General features: G+C 28.0%; 1 protein-coding gene across 1 annotated transcript; it reads right to left on the minus strand.

Moving 5' to 3' along the window:
* Positions 1-2204: 2204 nt before the first annotated feature.
* Positions 2205-9502, minus strand: LOC113865003 (LRR receptor-like serine/threonine-protein kinase ERECTA). The gene is made up of 28 exons (XM_027499301.1): positions 9462-9502; positions 9131-9326; positions 8899-9037; positions 8734-8805; positions 8576-8647; positions 8413-8484; positions 8246-8317; positions 8092-8163; positions 7899-7970; positions 7734-7805; positions 7580-7648; positions 7402-7473; positions 7237-7308; positions 7051-7122; positions 6734-6805; positions 6589-6660; positions 6437-6508; positions 6194-6265; positions 6052-6123; positions 5905-5976; positions 5749-5820; positions 5257-5325; positions 5073-5144; positions 4890-4963; positions 4313-4441; positions 3891-4238; positions 3348-3718; positions 2205-2618 (listed from the first exon to the last, which is right to left on the minus strand). Exons 2-28 carry the CDS (start codon positions 9219-9221, stop codon positions 2241-2243), a joined length of 2964 nt encoding a protein of 987 aa, XP_027355102.1. The 5' UTR covers positions 9222-9326; positions 9462-9502; the 3' UTR covers positions 2205-2240.
* Positions 9503-20893: the final 11391 nt, after the last annotated feature.

Here is a 20893-nt window from a genome sequence, read left to right on the forward strand (position 1 = left end):
TTTTATCGTTGACGTAATATGACATATTACTTGAGTTATTATCTCAAAATAATTGCTAATATATCACTATTAGATATGCAAAACGTTATTACAAATTTCCCTTACTGCAAGAAGTTTAAGATAAATGAATTTTAGTAATTCACCAAAATTATAAATGTGTTATTGGAATTTGCTAATAAAAACAATTTTTAAAAACAAAAATTTATGAATGTAAAAAAAATTAAAATTAATCATATTTACTGATATTATAACATATTTAAATACATCTTTCTAGTTCACCCAGTGGATAGCATAAAAAAAATAATCTATCTCATCTAAATTGAGAAAGGAAATATAAGTATTGTTAATTTAAATTCAAACATTTTATAGATATGATTGATTATAAATTAACGATACATAATTATTTATTTATTTATTTATATTATACTTTAAAAAAATAAAGAATGATATAATTACTAAATCAACAAGGCAATAAAGGATAAAGAATTTATCATCATGGACATAAACCCCCTGCTTAAGAGAAAAGGGCAAAACAAAATACAATTCATCAAGTTTATTGAGGGAAGGTTTCTTTTCTTCCTTCACATTTGTTTTTCCTTTCCTTTACGCTTCAATCCTTCTCTTTTCAGATTTCACCTTTTTACTCAACTTGTTAGTTTGGTAAGAGATAGAAAACTTGTCAAACACATTTCAATACAATTTCACAAGTAAATGTATAAAACTAAAAAATATTTTTTTTTTCTATCCATCGTTATTCATAAATCCAGTCCTTATCAATCAACAGTTCGTAAATAAATAATTTTTATCTTTAGAAAAAATGAGATTTATAATTTTTTCAGAAAGAACATATTTACCATCACAAATAGATGCATCTAAACCATTTAAGTAAAATTAGACCAAGTACTATCTAATAACTTGCATGGAAATAATGCAATTCCGAATTATCCGTTTCCCTCTGAAACGCAGTAGGGGGAAAATTACAATTAAAATATCTTACAATTTAAGAATTCGTAATGACAAAAACATTTTCTAATTTGAAAAATATTCATAAAAAATTAATCACGTCAATGTCAACCTTGACACGTAAAACACTGGTAGCTGTCCTTACCTTTTCAAAGTAAAAATTTTGAAATCAGCAATATATAAAAAAATTACATTATTATCTTAGTACGACAGGACAACGTATATTAGAGATGTTCAATAAACTGAATCAACTCAACAAGCCAGGACAATCAAGCTGGGTGAATTAAATTTGTTCTAATCCTTTTACAACATCAGATCCAACTCGAGCTGAATCAATTAAATTCAACCACTATTAGTTCGGTTCTTAATAAATGTATTTTAACTAGTAATATAAATTAATAAGCTATTACTAACTTTTCTATATAATAGATTTATGCACTTTCATAGCATATTTAATAGTTTTTTTTTCCTTTCAGAGCCAAATCAAACCAATCCATGATTCATCCAAACCTTTCAACTGAAGCAAGACCTAAGTACTATCCAATGACTTACAGGGAAATTCCCAAAAATACGGGACAAAACTGTCTATCTGTCAAATGAAAAATAATGCAATTCCCGAGTGTTCCGCTCCGTAGCTAAGTAGTCGAGGGTAAACATTAAAATTAGGTACTTGTCAAGCATTCTTAAAAAATGGTTAAGAAATTAATAAGTAAAAAGAATTAAAAAATTGCAAGCGCTCACAATGAATATGTATTAAGTGAGATAAAAATAATATCTCATACTTTTTTTCTAGCTTATTTTAATATTTTTTATTTAACTTGTCCAAATATATATTTTTTAACTTAAGTTAACAAGTTTCATAAACAATTTTACAATATAAGCCCTTTAAAAAAACTATTAAATAAACACCTAATTAAACTATTACGCAATCACACTCGTTATCTCAATCAATTCCTATTCAATATTCCTATAATTTAGTCTACGAGATCCCGAGAGAGATGCAATATAGTTGTTCAAGAACCTAACAATTGTCTTTTAAAAAATTGTGCCATCTTTTTGTAGATTTATTTGTCTTCTAACTACCTATTCTACAAAACTGGCATTTTTTCTGGTCAAGAAGAAGATGACATCTAAACATGTTAGCACGTTACTATGCAATAAAACGGGCTGGGTGGAGAACTAGTTTATCCACACGGATCGTATAGGATAAAAAATATTTGACATATTTTCTTTTGAGTTTAAATATACATTGATTTTCAATTTGATTCTCAAAATCCTCACTCACTGTTTTGAGATATGACTTCACCAAACTTGAGGAAGAGTTGGGCATCAGATGAGCTCATGGATGGGCAATTCACCAAGTGTGGAGTTTTAAGATTTGCATATTCATCTTTGTAGCATTGCATTTTAGCAGATGGCTGTGAATCAGGTAGTGTTTGGATTGGGGTGGATTGTTTTTGGGTGGCGTTGGATGGCACAAGACTTCCTAGCACGCGTGTTACCTCATGCATTGTAGGCCTATCAACTGGCTGCTTCTTTGTACATAAGAGAGCAAGCTGAAAAACCTTTTTTACTGCTCCCACGTCCTTGCATGTGGCAGTAATATCCGGATCAACGGTTTCCATTACGGCATCATTAGTTGTCTTCGACAAAATCTACGTAAACATGTAATATAGTCGTTATTATACGAAAATTAACTTCAATAAGATTAAAAGGTCTCCCCCAGCACATGCAATTCCCCAAAACTAACAACATTTTATGATAAAACCGCGACCGTACAATACCAAGGATTTACGTCAGAATATATACATAAAAGCATATGCTAACAAAGACATCTGTTAAAAAATAAAATTAAATAATAAAAAATGTTATAAATGCACTCTTACATGGTTCAAGAATTAAAAGTAAAAAATATTAACCAAAAAGATAAAAGGCGCTCATCTCATAATTTTCAATGCATTCAAACCTAATTTTTAATTAAAACTTCCTAGTTAATGATTTATTAACCAATGCCCTAATGTATTGGTTTACAAAATCCTTTTTAATATTTTTTTATTTATGTAAAAAATGTTAACCCAAGTCTTCAGAGCAACTAAAAAATGAGACACTTTCATAGACATAAAAAATATTAATTATATTAAAAATATAAATTATAATAAATGTTTTTTAAATAAAAATTTATTATTTTTATATACTTAAGGTATGTTTGAAAAACTTTATGAACAACTTATAAAAAATAATTTGCCACTCGTAAGTTGTTTTAACTTATTTTAGTAAGTTTATTAATATAATTTATCAAAATAAACTATTTTTAACTTATTTGAATAAGTTTCATCATTAAATTTATGATATAATTTATCGTTTATTCGGTATACAAGACTCACCAAATGATGCAGGTTTGATTCGTTGTCAACAGCTTTCCTCCCAGTTAGCAGCTCAAGTAATACGATACCATAGCTATACACATCAGACTTCTCAGTAAGCCGGGAAGTTCTAGCATACTCAGGATCTATATAGCCAATTGTGCCCATTATGTAAGTTGAAGTGTGGGACTTGGAGGGGCATAGACTTTTGGCAATGCCAAAATCGGTGAGATGGGGCTCAAAGTCTTTGTCTAATAAAATATTAGATGATTTCACATCTCTGTGAATGATACGGGGACTACAATCGTGGTGTAGATAAGCTAGCCCTTGAGCTGCCCCAAGTGCTATTTTTAGACGAAGATCCCACTCGAGCTTTTTCTTCTTGGTAGGTCCTAGACAAAAGAATGAACGTAACAAATCATAAATAAAATCACTACTTGGTTTGAGAATGTTTTTCGACACTTTGCTGAAAGAATGTTAATGGATTTGTTAGGTTCATATGTAGGCAAGTGCAGCATGCAGCTCCAAATCCTAAATGATAATTTAAGCAGCAAATGCTCTTACCATGAAGAAGATCCCATAGACTGCCATTTTCCATGTAGTCATAAAAGAGAAGGTTTCCATGTGGAGAAAAAGAGTACCCTTGGAGACTGACCAGATTCCGGTGCTTAATGCTGCCAACTGTCTCAAGCTCAGTCTCAAATTCTTTCAAGCATTGCGGATAGTGGGAATACAGCTTCTTGATAGCCACTGGCTTGCAATTCTTCAGAACACATTTGTAAACTGTACTTGATGCACCATACCCAATTATATACTTCTCACTCAGGTTTTCAGTCATCCTCATGATATCATCATACACATGAAGTGCCATATTCATATGAAGAATCACTAGCTTCGGAGGTGAATAGTTAACTGTCAATTTTCAAACAGGAGCAATCAGTAGATTGTCATCTTCAGTTCCAATAGGCATAGTTAAAAAAAAGTACCTGGTTTGTCAAAAGATCCGTCAGGGAAAGGAGCTGGATTTTGTGGTCGGCAAGCTGCCAGTAATATCATAAGAAGAATCACAAGGGCACCAAGAGCAATTCCTAGGATAGCTGCCTTAGACGACGTAACTGTATGGCCAATAAAACATATTAGCTCATTCTGTGTATCACACACCAAAAACCTTTATCTATCACTAGAAGGAAAGAATGAGTCACATTGTTATATCAGAAATGTTGGTTGGAATAAATCTATTTTCCATAACATCCTTACAATGATTTTGAATGAAATCACGGTGATAGGAAAATAAAAAAAAATACGTGTGAAACCTTGCTTTACACTTCAAATGCTGCTGTTTTAATAAGTTGAACTTACAAAACTTAATGACTGCTAGTGCACTTTAGTTATGTGAATCCCATGTCAGAATCCCAACAATAACTATCTGAACTCAACATGTTCCCCCACACATAGTAACCAAAGATAACTAGGGAAGATCTTTTGGGGGAGGAGCTAGAGATTTCTGGATGCTAAGTATAAAATCACACAAGGCATAGCACCCTGCTTGAAAGTTCAGCTTACCTCTTTCTGTAGGGTGAGATCCATGACAAGCTGAATTCAGCCAATAGCCACACAGACCAGGGTTCCCAATGAAACTGCAAAAAGAGTTGACATATATCAATCAATCCAAGAAAACTTGCTGACTGAAAATTGCATTAAGTTGAGAAATAGAAGCAGGCAAAGTTCAACAGTAAATGACCTCACCTGTCAAGGGAAAACCTGGAAAAATTGTTGCTTGTGGGAATAAAACCAACTAGGTTGTTATAAGAGACATTGCTACAAAATTTGTAGTCCATAATCAACTGGTTAGGTAAAAGTGATACGACCTATCTATAGAATTATAGTGCCCAATTGTGCAGAAATTACAAACTGAAGAGACAGAACTTACAGCAGAGAAAGACTAAGGCAATTCACAAGTGAAGACACATCCCCAGATAATTCGTTCTTTTGTAGTCTCCTATGGAACCATTAAGACTTAGTAAGAGTTGTAGAAAATCATATTGTTACCCAAAACTTGTATGAGAAACACAGAATGGGACATATGATTAGTTTTGGGTCCATCGAAGAGCAGGTAAATAAAATTGATATCAATATTTCGACCAAATCTGACAAATACAAGATTGATACATAGCTTTTGAAAAAAATCACCCAAAAAAGAGAGTATATTACAAATAAATAATAATAGACAAATGCCTATATATATATATATATATATATATAGAGAGAGAGAGAGAGAGAGATCAGCTAGTAATATTTAAGGCCGTAAATTCACTGCCAAATGAGATTTTCCAAGTCCATAAAATACCATCAACTTTTATTAACAAAAGCATATGAAGGAATATAGAATAAACACTGGATAAGGAAACAAAAACGAGCTTACAGGGATATCATGTTCTGAAGCTGACTAAGTTCTTCAGGAATCAAACCAGAGAGTTGATTATTTGAAAGATCACTGAAATACAGATGTAAGAAAATAATGAGTAAAGAATCCAACAAATGTTTTTTAAAATTTTCATCAGCAAGTTAACGGGCCTACATGTCCATGACACTTCTTAGATTTCCAAATTCTGCTGGAATAAACCCTGTTAAATGATTTCTGCTCAGATTCCTAGCAAAATTATTACTACCAATCAGTAAGTTGCGGCAGTCTGGATTTCAGAAAACAACTAGCTAAAAAACTCACAGCTTTAGAAGATGTTCCAAGTCACCAAGGGAAGAAGGAATAGAACCACTTATATTATTATTTGAAATATCCCTGGACGGAAAACATCTATTAGTACAAAGTCAGAGGGATTGATATATGGAAACAGTTCCACTCAACTTACAACGTATCCAAATTGCCAATCCGTGAAAGTTCAATTGGAATGGAGCCTTGAAGATTGTTTGACGAAAGATTCCTAAGGATGGTAATCAGAGTGTCACGAAGGAATAAGAATCATTAAAGTATTGCCCAACTACAGCAGAGATCCAGATAAGCTCGCGCGAAAGTTTGTGTGTACATAGAACTAATCACAATAGAATTGCAGATATGTTGCACAAATGTCCTATAATGTCAAGGTGAAACTTACAGATAGGTCATACTCTCCAAGCTCTGAAAAGCTGAGGGGACTGTTCCACTCAACTTATTCCCATGCACATTGCTGATACATGACAATTGGAAACCTATCACCTTAATGTAATGTAAAATTCCTTATAACAAAGTACAAGGTTTATTGCTTACAGGCTGTTAAGGCTTTTACACGAGCTTAGATTATTGGGAATTGGACCTTCAAGGCTGTTATTAGCGACATTTCTGAAAGAACAATGTGACATTAAGTTATTCCAAACCAAAAAAAAAATTGATGCTTCAAATTAATGACACTTACAAGTCAAACAAATCAGTAAGCTTTCCAAGCTCGGGTGGGATATGTCCACTTAAATGGTTATCATTCAATTCCCTACACAGGAAAGTGAATCATTAAAGGACAAATTTAAACCTAGTTGCAATTCTTGGTGCTTGTCTTTGTTCAAAAAGAAACTCATGTTTAAAATAATTGTAAAAGAGGCAACTGACAAGAGGTTCTTCTTAGAAATTGTAAAATCAAAATGAAATGATTAACTATTGTCAGGAAGCTGCTACTGCTGACTTCAAGAGTCTGGAAAAGAAATATAAGACGTCACCCTAATGACAAAAGCATCTTACAAATAATGAAGCTTGGTCATATTTCCTAGCTCTGGAGGGATGAGGCCAGTCAACTTGTTTCCATGCAAATACCTTCAAACATTGCATAAATTGTATCCAACATCTGAGTCTATAAATTTTATTATTATTAATGCACAAGCTTGAGGGAAATCAAAAAAAGATATAAATTCAAATAGCAATACTTACAATTTTTCGGTATAGGTCAAATTTCCCAAAATAGGAGGTATTGGTCCACTCAACATGTTACAACTCAAATCTCTGATGAGAAATGTTGAAAGAGGCATCAGTCAAGCGAGAAAATATCAAGTCAGCATGGAAACTTCATAAAGTTTGCTTTAATTCAATGCTTACAAGACAGCAAGTGCTTGCATCAGACCAATCACTGATGGAATATGCCCTGAGAGTTTATTGCCCTGCAATGACCTACCAAGATCAAACAAGTTTAGAGGGAGCTTCCTAGATCGAGGAAGTGGAAGACCAAGCAACATTCTTGTTAAAGATATCTGAAAAAGGATAATGCAATACATACAGGGTTGCTACTTGCAGAAACCCAATATTGAATGGTATCTCTCCAGTTAGCTTGTTGTACGATAAATCCCTGACATCAACAAATATGTTAAAATAAGTAAAGAGAAAACATGGTATGGCAAAGTTGTCACACAGACACGGTTGGATATACATACAAGACCTGGAAGGCAGTACAATTGCCTATGTTATCAGGAATACTGCCCGTTAAGCTATTGTTTCTCACATCACTACAAAATAGTAGGACAAAAATAATTACATTGGCTTTGAAAACGTAAAATTTCAGGGCTTGAAATGAAAAGAGAGGCACTGTTGTAACTTACAAATACCACAATCCAGTTAACTGGCACATATCAGGAGAAAGTGAGCCGACCAAATTGTTACCTCGCAAACCACTATCAAAGAAAACAAACAGACACGAAGGTTGACAGTAAGATCACATTATAGAGTCTGGAAGAAGCACAAATAAATAGTTTAATGAAATAATATATTTTATTGCATACTAGTTATACTCACAGATATTGCAAAACTTCATTCCAGTATATAAGTCTCGGTATCTCCCCGCTAAGATTATTTTGTGCCAGATCTCTAGAACCAATTTTTGAAAAGTTGTCACCCCATAGTTATTATAGATACTAAAAAGAGAACGAGAAAACAGAAAATAACTTACAGAATTTTCAAGTTAGGAATCTGAGACAGAGTTGAAGGAATTGGTCCAATTAGCTGGTTATTTTTTAAAATGCTGATATCACATTAAAAATAAAAACTTATCACAGCCTTATTTTAGCCTAGGCAAAACAAAACCTCAATGAATGAGAAACGCTCAGAAGAACTCACAGATTTTCCAGTTGCTTCGTCTTGGAAATTGAAAATGGTATATCTCCTCGAATATCATTAAATGACAAGTCCCTGATACTCAAAATAAATAAATAAAAATTTCCAATCCGCATTTCCACCAAATTACAAATATAAGTCAGTTGTTCTATGTACGAAAACGTACAGGCTTTTCAAAGAAGAACAATCACCAATCTCATCTGGAATCTGGCCAGTTAGACGATTTTCCTTGAGATCACTGTTCAAACAAGAGCCCCAACTACATAACAGTCACAGATATGAGAAATCGAAGTGACTAAAGTGGAAATGTGGAACAGTACGTACATAGAAACCAAGCTGTTAAGACTCCCAATAGCAGGTGAAATCTCGCCCTCAAGATTCAATCCCGAAAGATTGCTGCAAAAGTATAAAAAGGGATTCGAATCTTGTTGAGAAGGAACCAGAAGAAGACACATGCAATATGCAGGATGAACATACAGTTCGACTTACAGTGCAACCACATTGAAGGTAACATTATCACATGTGACCCCTCTCCACGCACAATAATCTGATGAAGGTGAGTCTGACCAGTCATATAGAACGTTATCCACATCCCTCAACGATTTCTTAATCTCCAACAACGTCGCTCCTTCAATTGAAACAAATACTCACACATTATGCATATAAAACAGAGGAAGAAAATTAGAGTAAAGGCATAAAGAAAAGAGAGTAAACCACTCACCGTCGTCTTTATTCACCGAACTGATTGAATTCAAACAAACGAGAAAAAGCAGAATGTGGAGTCCAACTCCCAACCGGAATGCCATGGGCATAGTGCATGAAAGGCCTTGTGCAGAAGTGGTTGAAATGATGTGAGTTTCGTTTGGGAGAGTTACAGATGAAGCAGAGGTTTCGTTGTTGAATCACATCACATCAGCCTGCACTGCACATACTGATAGTGTGAAGAGGGGGAGAGAGAGAGAGAGAGAGAGAGAGAGAGGGGAAAATAATTTGACGAATAAAGTTAAAACTATCTGGCACGGCTTCTGCAGAACCTGCAACCCTGCACCCACCTATCTCTTCTCTTCTCTTTCTCTCTCTGCTGTGATAGTCTCTATCATGTAGCCAGAGCCAGGCCCAGTTTTCTTTTTTCTTTTACTCTCTCTCTTTAACTAATAACTATATGCTATGCTATGGACTATGGTACAGTGACTCAGAGTGGTATCTTATTGAGCCATTGAGATGGAAAGGCGTCGCTTTCGCTGTGTGTTTGGTGTGGCTGTGATGAGAAGCAGTAATGGAAGGTAATCCATTTGAAGCTCAGCTGACAGAGACACCTTTCTCTTTACCATTTACTCTTTCTTTATCATCGCTGTTTCTTTCTCTCGTTTAATGTTGTTTGTTAGTTATCCCATTCCAGGGGACTCACCTATCATTCCTACTTCTACATCCTATGTCAAGTGTTAATCTTGATCACTTTAATTCAAAACGTGTTAATCTACTGTATTTAATAAATAATACTTTTTTAAAAATACTTTCATTACAAGTATTTTTTTTAATATAATTTGTGAATACCTTCGTTTATAAAGATGATAGTAAAAATATATTCTTTTAAATTGTTTATATAAATTACAATTTATTTTTATAACTCTTCCGATATATATGTCTATGACGCTTTCATTTCTATACAAAACTAATTTTCTGATGCGCTGATCGTTACATATACGCATTACCACTTTAGTTAGCATGGTTTTTTTTTCCTTTGTCAATTTGATATTTTTACCTAGTTATCACTTCTATTTTTAAGTTGAATGATATCTATCACTGTTTTTATATTTAATTAAAGATATATTATTTTCTTCTTATAGATGCGAAATGGATAAAAGAACGATAGATTTTTTTAAAAATATAATGAGAATTAATGCGATAAAAAAATCAATAAAAAAGTATTCACTTACTGGTTACTTTTTTTGTATTTAAAACAATGTCTCGTTGCATTTTTTATTTAAAATAGAAAAAAAAAATCGTTCTCAACAAATTAAAAAGTATTATATCTCATCTCACATGACTATCAAAATCTTATTCTGTAGTAACGATATCATTTTTTTTATATAAATAATTTTCCTTTAAAAACAAACCTTAACTTTTTAATATAATTTGAGTAGAACTATAATTTTTAAATATATATATATATATATTATCATTATTTAATATTTTTAGTTTTTAATTAATATAAAGAAAGAACTTTTTTGTTTGTAATAATCATTCTCCCATTTCAAATAAAATTATTTTTGTATATAAAATATCTGTAATTTAAAAAAAAATTCTTTGACTTAATTATTAACAATGATATTTATATAAAAGCAAAAATATGAAACACTTTTTTGGATTCTCACCTTTTCTTAATTTCTAAGTTATACAATGATTTTTTTTTTTGTTTTTGCATTGCACATGTATTCTACTATATGTATATAAAAAAAAAAAACAAAATATATATAATAAATATTTTTGTTATTATTATTTTTTGTTATTATTGAAAGAGATTTAGAAGTCTAAAAATAAATAACAAACTAGCCAACAAGCATAAAACAGTTGAGTCGATTAGAATTTAAGCTTAGAAAAAGTAAAAGAAAAAAACATAGATTCTTAAATTAAAAGAAAATAACCTAATTTAATTATAAAATCAACACATTAATTAGTTTCCTATATATATATATATATAGGTAAATCCAACAAAATCAAATATTGTATATAAAATAAATTATATATAATAACATGTGATGTTATTGTTAATAATATATAAAAAAAATTTAAAACTTAAAAATAAAACATAAATATAGAATATTTAAATTAACACACACGTCGATGTATACATTGATTTGACGTCACATGTCGAATTTAAGTTTAAAAGTATCTTGAATTTAAATTGATTTTAAATTAAATTAAAATCGATTAAATTTAAGCAGAATATTTAAAAGAAAAAAACGAGACATTTAATGGTAGAAAGATCATATAGCTAAAATAATACCCCTTGAAAAATTATAATTAAAAAATAAAGACTCAAAATTATAATATAAAATAGGACCAACAAAATGAAAATATTATAAGTTCTTATTCATTATATTTTTCTATATTCCTTTCATGATAATTATGTCGCAATACTGTGAGCATTCAACACTTTTAGCTTTAGCTTCATTAAAACTTTCTAAATCTTACAGCTTAAATATGATTTTATTTTGCACGAGCATGAGAATGATATGTTGGCGGGGTCAGTGTTTTTTTCTTAAACATATATTTTATGAGCATATTTATTTATACTTTAACGAAATATTATTAAACGATTCACCACTAGAAACTACACAGTTTTTATGATTATACATACATATTATACATTTATATATATGTGTGAGTCAATCCGTTAACAGCAAGTGAATAAAAGAGTGTTGTACTGTTGTATCAAACGGTTCTCTTTTTAGCTGTTTTATATATATATAATTTTGCATTAGACCGTTATTCCTTAATTTAAAATACAAAACAAAAAGTTTAATTAAAATTTGAAATGTTAAAAATAATGCAACAACTTCCATTAATAAACTTAATTGTGTATCTAAATTAAGTAAAGATGAAGAAACTCTATAATTTTCAAATTTAACTTAAATTTTATTTGATTAAATGATCCCTTTTTTTGTCTTTAACAAAAAAAAAACAAGATTAACACTCAATTGGGGAGTAAAGTATTTTTCAGAGTAACACATCAAATGTTTAAATTCTTAATATTATAGATAACATATTTAAGATCAGATTATTTCTACTGTCACTAGCCACTGTTGAATAAACTTCAACAGGGTTTAGAGATATTTAAAAATATATTCAGTGCGCAACCTAATGTTTAAAAAAGATAGAAATGTTTTGCATTACAGTAACGTACTGTATAAATGGTCGTAGAAGTTACTATGAAGATAATGACACCTCAATCTTAATGGCTTGTTTGATATGCAAAATTCCCATGAAAATGAAAATACGAAAGGTAGAGATTAAGGGTTTGTTTGATTTAGTTTTGATTTTTAATTTTAAAAATTAGATTTTAAAACAAAACAAAATAAATTAATTTTGTTTCATAACTTAGTTTTTAAAACTATTTTTAGTTAGACTTTTGTTAGTTTTAGAAAGAAAAAGAAAAACACCTAAATAGCAATTTTGTTTTTCAGTTTTAAAAACTGAAAGCAAAAATTAATTTTCAAAAACAATTTTTAAAACATACATTAACAAGCAAGTTTTTTTATTTTTTAATTTTAAAAACTAAAAACTCTATTTAAAAAAAAAAAAAAACAAGCTCTAAATGTGGTTTTGTTCTGTACAAGTGAGAGAAGGAGTTCAAACTTGAAATGACCGCGGCTCCAATGTTTTTCATCAGTTGTTTTGTGCGACGGAAAGGGTGGAAGCTTTTTTTTTTTTGGGTTTTTCAACTAAGGGAAGCATTAATATGTTTTAAAAAGATGACATGGTGAATCTTAAAATAATTTGTATGTATGTTTTGTCAAGAGATCTCTGACGGCTAAAATACTATTATGAGAGTGGTTTGCGGTAGTTTTTGTAGGCCTAAGATGATTATAGCGAGATGATATGTGTTTATATAAGCAAATTTCTAATACTCAAATTAATGAAGATTTTGGAAAAGTTTTGGGGCAAGATATACTTCATGTCTGGGAGAAGCCTTTCTTTCTACTGTTTATAGATAAGGGTGTGTCTTGATTAAGGGATGATGTCATTCTTATGACTTTACACCATTGAACGACATAAGTGACATGTTTGGATTCTATCAAGGTCAGTGTCAACTTATTTCTTTTAACCATAACATGGACATAGTGAAAGCAAAACCAAAATTTGAACCTAGGAACCAAAATCTGATGTGTGTGTCCTCGGGGTGAGTCAAAATCTGCCACGATGGCATGATGCAGGCAGGGTGATTCATGAAACAGCGACGGAATTTGCAACCCGCTATGGCAGCAGTCACCATGGATAGCGGTGTGAAGGAAGATGGTGAGTAGGGGTTATGTACAACACTATAGTGCTGAATCTCATTCTCATATTTACTGAACTGATAAAAAGTGAATTAATATTTGTTTAATTAATTTAAAGATATCATTATAGATTATTCAGAGTATAAAGGAACTACTTGAAATACAATTTTAATTTATAAACACAGTGAGTATTCATTTAGCATCTTTTATTTCTGATTATTGTTATTTTGCATGAAAGCAGAGGGCATTGTAGTGATTGAGTTCTGTGAAAGAGGAAAGAGGGTTACCTTGGGAAGGACGTTTGTGTCCTCTGATTCAATCATCATCATTATTCAAATATTGATTCCTTTGACTGTTCCTCTGTTTGGTGAGGTCCCGCCTACTCCTTAGACCCGTCCCTTGACGCCGTTATTTTTGCTCTCCCACGTCCTTTTCAGGTCTGCATGTATTACAATCACATCATTATTACTCTTTCTAACTTTTGTTACCCAACACTCCATTTTTTTTAATTCTATTTTTTTTATTTTAATCCCTTTTATATATATATATATATATATATATATATATATATATATATATATATAACTCATCTTCTTAAAAAAAATGTATCGTAATACATGTTAATTTTATAAAATTAGACTGGTTATTAAATTGAAAAGTACGGTTAGTTTTCAGTTTATTAATTAAAGTGACTCAATTAAACTATTTAATAATAATAACAACATATTTTTAACTAAATTACATTATTTAATCATATTATTAACATTTTTACTTACTTTAATTTTTTGTTAAATCTGTTCATTGAAGATAAATAAAAATTATAAAAAATACTTAAAAAATATCAATTGTGTTAACATAAAAGTACGAGAAAGTATATAAACTAATATAAAAAATAAAGTTAAACAAAAAAATAATATAAAATAATCATATTAAATGTCTCGTGAGATAAATTTTGTAATAAATAATTAAATAATTGTGATTTGTATGGAAATAAATTTTTATTTATTTTAAAAATATATTAAAGAATAAAAAAATAAATGTAATAAAAAATGTAAGTGATCAATTTAAATGAGTTTATTTTTATTTTTATTTTTATTTTTTATTTTTTTCTTGATTTTAAGTGATTTTAGCCTATTCTTTGGCAGTTTTTGTCTACTTTTATGCTTGAGTGAAAGATAGGTTCCATTGCACTAGATTCTTAAATATTTATTTAAGTAAATAAAATTATTCTTTTAAAATATTAAGTCAATTTTGTTTTCTATTTTTCTCAAAACTGATAAAAAAAATTAAGTTTACGTTGAATTTTATATGTGAAGTAATTTTAAAAATTAAAAATTTAGAATTTAATAAAATTTTAATCAAAATTTAAAATATACGTGTCTTCCAGAATTTTATAATATTTTAACATTATTTTTAATAAAATTATTATTTATTTATTATTGTACACGAGTCTAACATAGATAAACAAAATTACTTTGATTGTTGTTGTGTGGCTCATTGTTTTTTAGGTTTTCATGTAAGAATAAATAAACAGCATATATTTATTAAAAATATGTTAAAATATTATAAAATTATAAAGACAAGTGCATGTATTTTTTCATTCTTTGACATAACGTGTTTTAAAATGTTAACTAATATTTTAAGAGAATTATTTAATATTTGATCATTAAAAAAATATATCAATTATTATTGTGTTTTTTAAGATACAAAATTTTTATTAATACTTTTAATAAAAAAAATTAAACAGGAATATTATCAAAATGTATATATGTATTTTTTTATTTCTTAAATTTTAAAAATATTTTAAATACATTTTTTAATAATATTAACATTATTTTTATTATTATTAATTTTTTTCACAATTTTCTTATATCCTTCTTATTTTTTTAATTTATCTTTTTCCTGCTCTTTCCCTTTTAGGAGTCAATTTAGTTTCAACTAGAGAATGAAGTCTTCTTCATTGCAGTGTGCACTTAAACACTATCACTACTCTTAAAACTCAGCGATTTTGCTAAATTAGTCAATTTAATTTATTTATGTTGTTTAGGGTTGCTATAAGAATCGCCATTTTATTTTATGGTGAAAAAGAAAAATATATATATATATATATATAAATAAAAGAAAGAAATTTCGAGAAAGGGTAAAAAAAGGAATACATTCTTTAGAAAAATAAAATAGTTTATTTAAAATGTTTTTACAATTTTAAAAATCAAGTTTAACCTTTTAAAATTTAAAAGATTCGAATAAAGATAAAAGATTTAATTTATTTATATAAAATTTTATTATTATTACTATTTTTGTTAGTTTTGTTCGGTAGTAACTAGCACTGTTCCCCGTACTAAGTCATGCTCCTGAGTTAGGAACAAAACACAGTAGGCCGAGGCGCTGCGTAGTGGCTAATGCCTGATATATGCTATTTGGTTCTGTGCATTGGATAGAACTTGAAAACACAGAGAGTCAGAAGCTCACCAAAACAAGCTTCTGTAATCCTTGGTTGGTCTGCTCTGCTCAGACATAAACTTATCATTCAAAAGGTAACTATAATATTCCCTCCCATAGACTTTTTTTGTTGTTTTAGAAACAAACTTCTTATTGTATTCATATTTTTTAAAATTAAAAAATGTAAACATATAATAAATATTATTGATAATGTTTTTAGGATTAAATAAATTATTAAAAAATACAATGTGTTTATTCAACACGCATTAATTTAATTAATAATTAAATAACTATACAATGATTAAATAGGTCGGGATAAGAGTACAACTATGAGACTATAATTAATATTAATCTAAACTGTCAAATTGACAAATACTAAATAAAAATAAATTTTATTTCAAAAGTGAATAAAGAAAAAATATATATGAAAGGAAAAATCACAAGACTAATTTCCGCGGTTTATATTCCAAATGCTTCATTTCTTAAAAAAAAACATAATGGTTTAATCATGCAATTATCAAGACATGGTGCTTCGACAACGTTGTGAAAAGGAATAAAAGTTTCTTAGTAATGTCGAATAGCAGATCATTTGGAACACTGTTTTTACTAAAAAAAATAGTTTTAAGGCATCTATCAATGACATTTAATATTAAAAAATGTTACACTTTTCAATTAAAATTTTAACTTAATATTTAAACAGACGATCTTATTATATTAAAGGTCAGCGTTAAAAGCTAAACTCTCACAAATTCCTTGACTGAATTTTAATAATTCCGTATTGTCAGTGATTGTAGTTCTTCGTTTTTTTTCACTGATAAAATAGTATAAGAATAATTATTTTGTATCGTTACTCACACGTAAATTTTCAGATTCTTGTATATATTTTTTAATTTTATATTTTTTAATTTTTAATTTTCCCTATGCACGAAACCCCCACTGCTTTATTCTGTCATTCACTTAAAATTTTGATAAACAAACACATTTTGATTTGAACGAATTTATAACAGTGTGACAGCTGCACTGTTTATTAAGACGAGACATATATAAGGGAAGGACCACTTGGTAAGTGGCAACATGTGCACGCCATTGCCCATGTTTCCCACTGGTGATTAATTCAAGCAAAGGTAATTCTTCTGTTTTTCTTTATTTTTTCAATTAAACATTGAAAGTGTTCCAGTAATATTGTAGCGATCTACTTTAGTTTTTTTTATTTGCTTATTTATTAATTTGATACTTTGTACATTATTATTTTTCCTTCCTTTTTTATAATATAATGAAGTAAATAATAATTAATGACATCTTAAATTTTAAAACAATCAATAAACAATTTTTTAAAGTTAAATAGATTATGAATAAAATATCTAATGCTAAAAATGTTTCGAAGGATCAATGGTTTATAAAATTGTTTGAAGCATTTTTTTAAAATTATGTGATTTTAAGATTTAAATGAATCTACCTTTTAATCACAGAGCAATGTTGTTTGAAAGATAATAACACTCATGAAACAGTTAAAAGCATAAAATAATGTTAGAGGTCTATTAGTCTTGTCAATAAATATGTAGTATTTGGCAATATTATTTTATAAAAATATTTGTGATAAAATCAACATATTTGCATTTGTTCAAAAAAAATATTTATGATTTATTTATCAACATCTATTTTATATACATAAAAAAAAATATTAGTTGTGTAATAATTGTTCATAAAAATATTGTATTAAATAATTACTTATTAAAATATTATTTTATTTTGTATTTTTACTTTCAAATAATTATTTTTGTTTAAGTGAATACACCCAACATTAGTTTTGTGTTCTACAAATAATTTTTTGTCTCAATTTTTAAAGTAAACATCATAAATTAAACTTATACTCTAGTTATCTAACAATGCAAAATAAACACATATGTTGTCTCTTAAAATTGTAATAGGTGGTTACAGTTTTTATCAAACTCATGTATAATAAATTTATTGTTGTTTTCCAAAAACAATCATATTGTTACAAAACAATTAATTTAAGTTTCATATTCATGCTTTGTAACTTAAGCATTTATTTTATCTTCATTCCAACATCCGTGTGTATAACAAACATGTTTATACGATGTAATAACATCATATATTTTTTGCATATTAAAGTATTATATTTTCACTCCAAAACTTACTATTTTTTGCACACTTACTCTATATTTATCATGTTTGTTCAAGACTTTCAAACTCTAACATCATATATTTGTTCCTTTTGCACAAAAAAAAAATGAAAACATGAGTGATTAAATATTGATTCCTCTAACAATTAATCTTAAATGAAAATAAAGTGTAAAATAACGGTGCACTTTTACACAAAACATAAATGCTATAAGTGAAAACAAAAAAAAAATATTGGTTGAATAATTGTGTGTTATAAGGTTGGAAATCAAATTGCTTAGAAAAATTTAAGATATGGGTGTTAAATAGGTTATTTTTTCACCCAAACTTATTATAAGATTTATTAGTTTAGTATTTAATATCAGTATAATGAGAGCTTCTAATAGGGATGAAAATAAATTAGGTTATACTAAGTTTTATATAAATAAATATAACTTATTTAATAAATTTAAAATATAAGTCTAACCTATTATTTGTTGTACTTTTTTTATTGAATACAATCTAACATTTTTAAAAACATAGTTTAGTGTATTAATATTTAAAAAAAAATCGTATTAAAATATTTAATAGGTCATTAAAACTCTTTAAAAATAGGTTATTAAACCATATAAATAAGTATGTTTATACAAATATCATAAAATTTATATTTAAATAAACCATAAAAAGATGGTCTAACATCTTAAATATTAATAATAAAATTATATATTATAATTTATCACTTTCAAATCATGTGTTTAATTTAAATGAATAAACTACTAAACATACAACAAATACAATTGAATGAACATTAATCCACAAATTATTAAATAATTACACTAACATAAAATTTTACACCTAAAATCAACAAAAAAAATACAATTAAATAAATTTTAACTTAAAATTAACAAATATAACAAATAAAAATTTAAAATATATAAATATCAATATCATTTTAAAGTAAAATGTTAAAATATTATTAAAAAAATATGTATCAAGCAACAATAACATGCAAAAGACTCATATGAGTATAAGACTTTCTCTCTCAAAATATATAGTAAATGTAGTTTCAACTCTAACTAAAAAGACTAATTTTTTTAATTGAATTTTATTCAATTTAGATTTATCTATTTTTCTTTTGCTTAAGTTTAATTAAATATGTTTAGATGCACTTAAGTATTACTTAAACAAATATTAATTAATTTTACTTAAATAAATTTAAATTTATTAAAATAAATATTAATTAATCGATGATATTTGCGCAAAAATTGGAGGATCCAATCCTATTTTGCCGCAGGCTTGATTAGGATAAATGTGCATTGGCTTTTTTGTGGGCTGTTTTGTTTTCTTTTAATGTATGATTTCCTTTTCACCCAAAAAAAGGAAAAAGAAAGGAAGGGGGCCGCAGCTATGGCTGAGGCTATGGTCCAACAATCACATGCAAAGCGTTATGGTGTGAAGGCCCTCTCTTCAATTGTTCAAAATCACGTGCCCATTAAATGTCTATATTTAAGGTTCTGTGGGCCCCGCAATTATTGGTCTGCATCTCGAATCCAAGTTGCAGATTGCAGATAAATAACCGGATTTTCCGGCTCACCGTTTAATATTCGATATGAGGTGCATGATGAAATTAAATTATAGTGAGTGAATTTATTTTTGAAATTTTTTTTATATATAAAAACTCTAATTTAAAATTTTGTTTAAATAATACTGAAATTTTTATTTAAATAATATTGAGCTGTTTACTGTTTAAATTAACTTTCATTGATTCGGCAGATAATATTTAGATACTATTATTAATAAAGTTTACATTATTTAAATCATTAATATTAAAGAATGACTATTAAGATGATTAATATATTAATTTTTTTAGGCAAAAAAATATATTAAATTTAATTAGAAAATAATATTGATATTATTATTTTTTAATTTATTTATTTTTTTACATGATATTGAACTGGTAATGCAGAATTAATATATATATATATATATATATATATATATATATATTTTAAAAATGCTGAGAGGAAATATAAAATTATTTATATATAACTTGAGCTTTTAAATAACCAAGTTACAATTTTTAGTTCAAATTTAACCTTTTTAAATTATAATATGTCACTTCTTAAAAGCAATTCAAACCAAATATGCTAAAAACTTTTTTTTGTTTTTTGTTTTTTGTCTTTTTCATTATATCATGTAGAATTTTATTTTTATACCGTTATTTCAAAGTCCCGCTTTACTATCCTTCAAGGAAAACCGTGAGATTTTATCACCTTCATTCTTTCTCACTCTTATTAAATATAAATTATTTATAATGTAAAAATATTAAAGTTATAATATAAATTCGTTTATGTTATCTCGATAATAATATTTGAAGATAAAATAATATTAAGCTATTTTTAAAGATAAACTATTTAAAATAAATTAACATATAAAAGAAAATTATTTTAAAATAAACATAGTAGCCAAAATTTAAGCCATGATCAAGTAATTAAATATGTCATTTTGTAGTTATAAATTAGTTTAACAAATTTTTTTATTGAATTATTTTAATTCAATCTTAATTTATTAATTCGTAGTTTCAAAATTTTTCAACATTCGTTTAATTTTTTTAATTTTCAGCTAATTTATTCCTTAATTTTGCTACACTAACGCATCACAAACCATATTAATAAATTATCTTGTAGTAAAAACTTATACCTTCTTTAATATTGTCGTATTTATTAAAAATTAACACTGGTAGCTATCCAATTTTTTTAATGCCAGACATTCTTTGACAACTTCACACTGGTGACCTGTATATAAAGACAAAAAAACTCTCCACATGCATGGCCATTTGCTTATAATCTATCTATAAATAAATAAATAAAAAACTGTTCAGATGCACTGTTATTTGTCAAGCTGTTATATGCTTATATCATAAA

The sequence above is a fragment of the Abrus precatorius genome, unplaced genomic scaffold (assembly GCF_003935025.1).
Source record: "Abrus precatorius isolate BTA unplaced genomic scaffold, Abrus_2018 Scaffold4, whole genome shotgun sequence".
NCBI lineage: Eukaryota > Viridiplantae > Streptophyta > Magnoliopsida > Fabales > Fabaceae > Abrus > Abrus precatorius.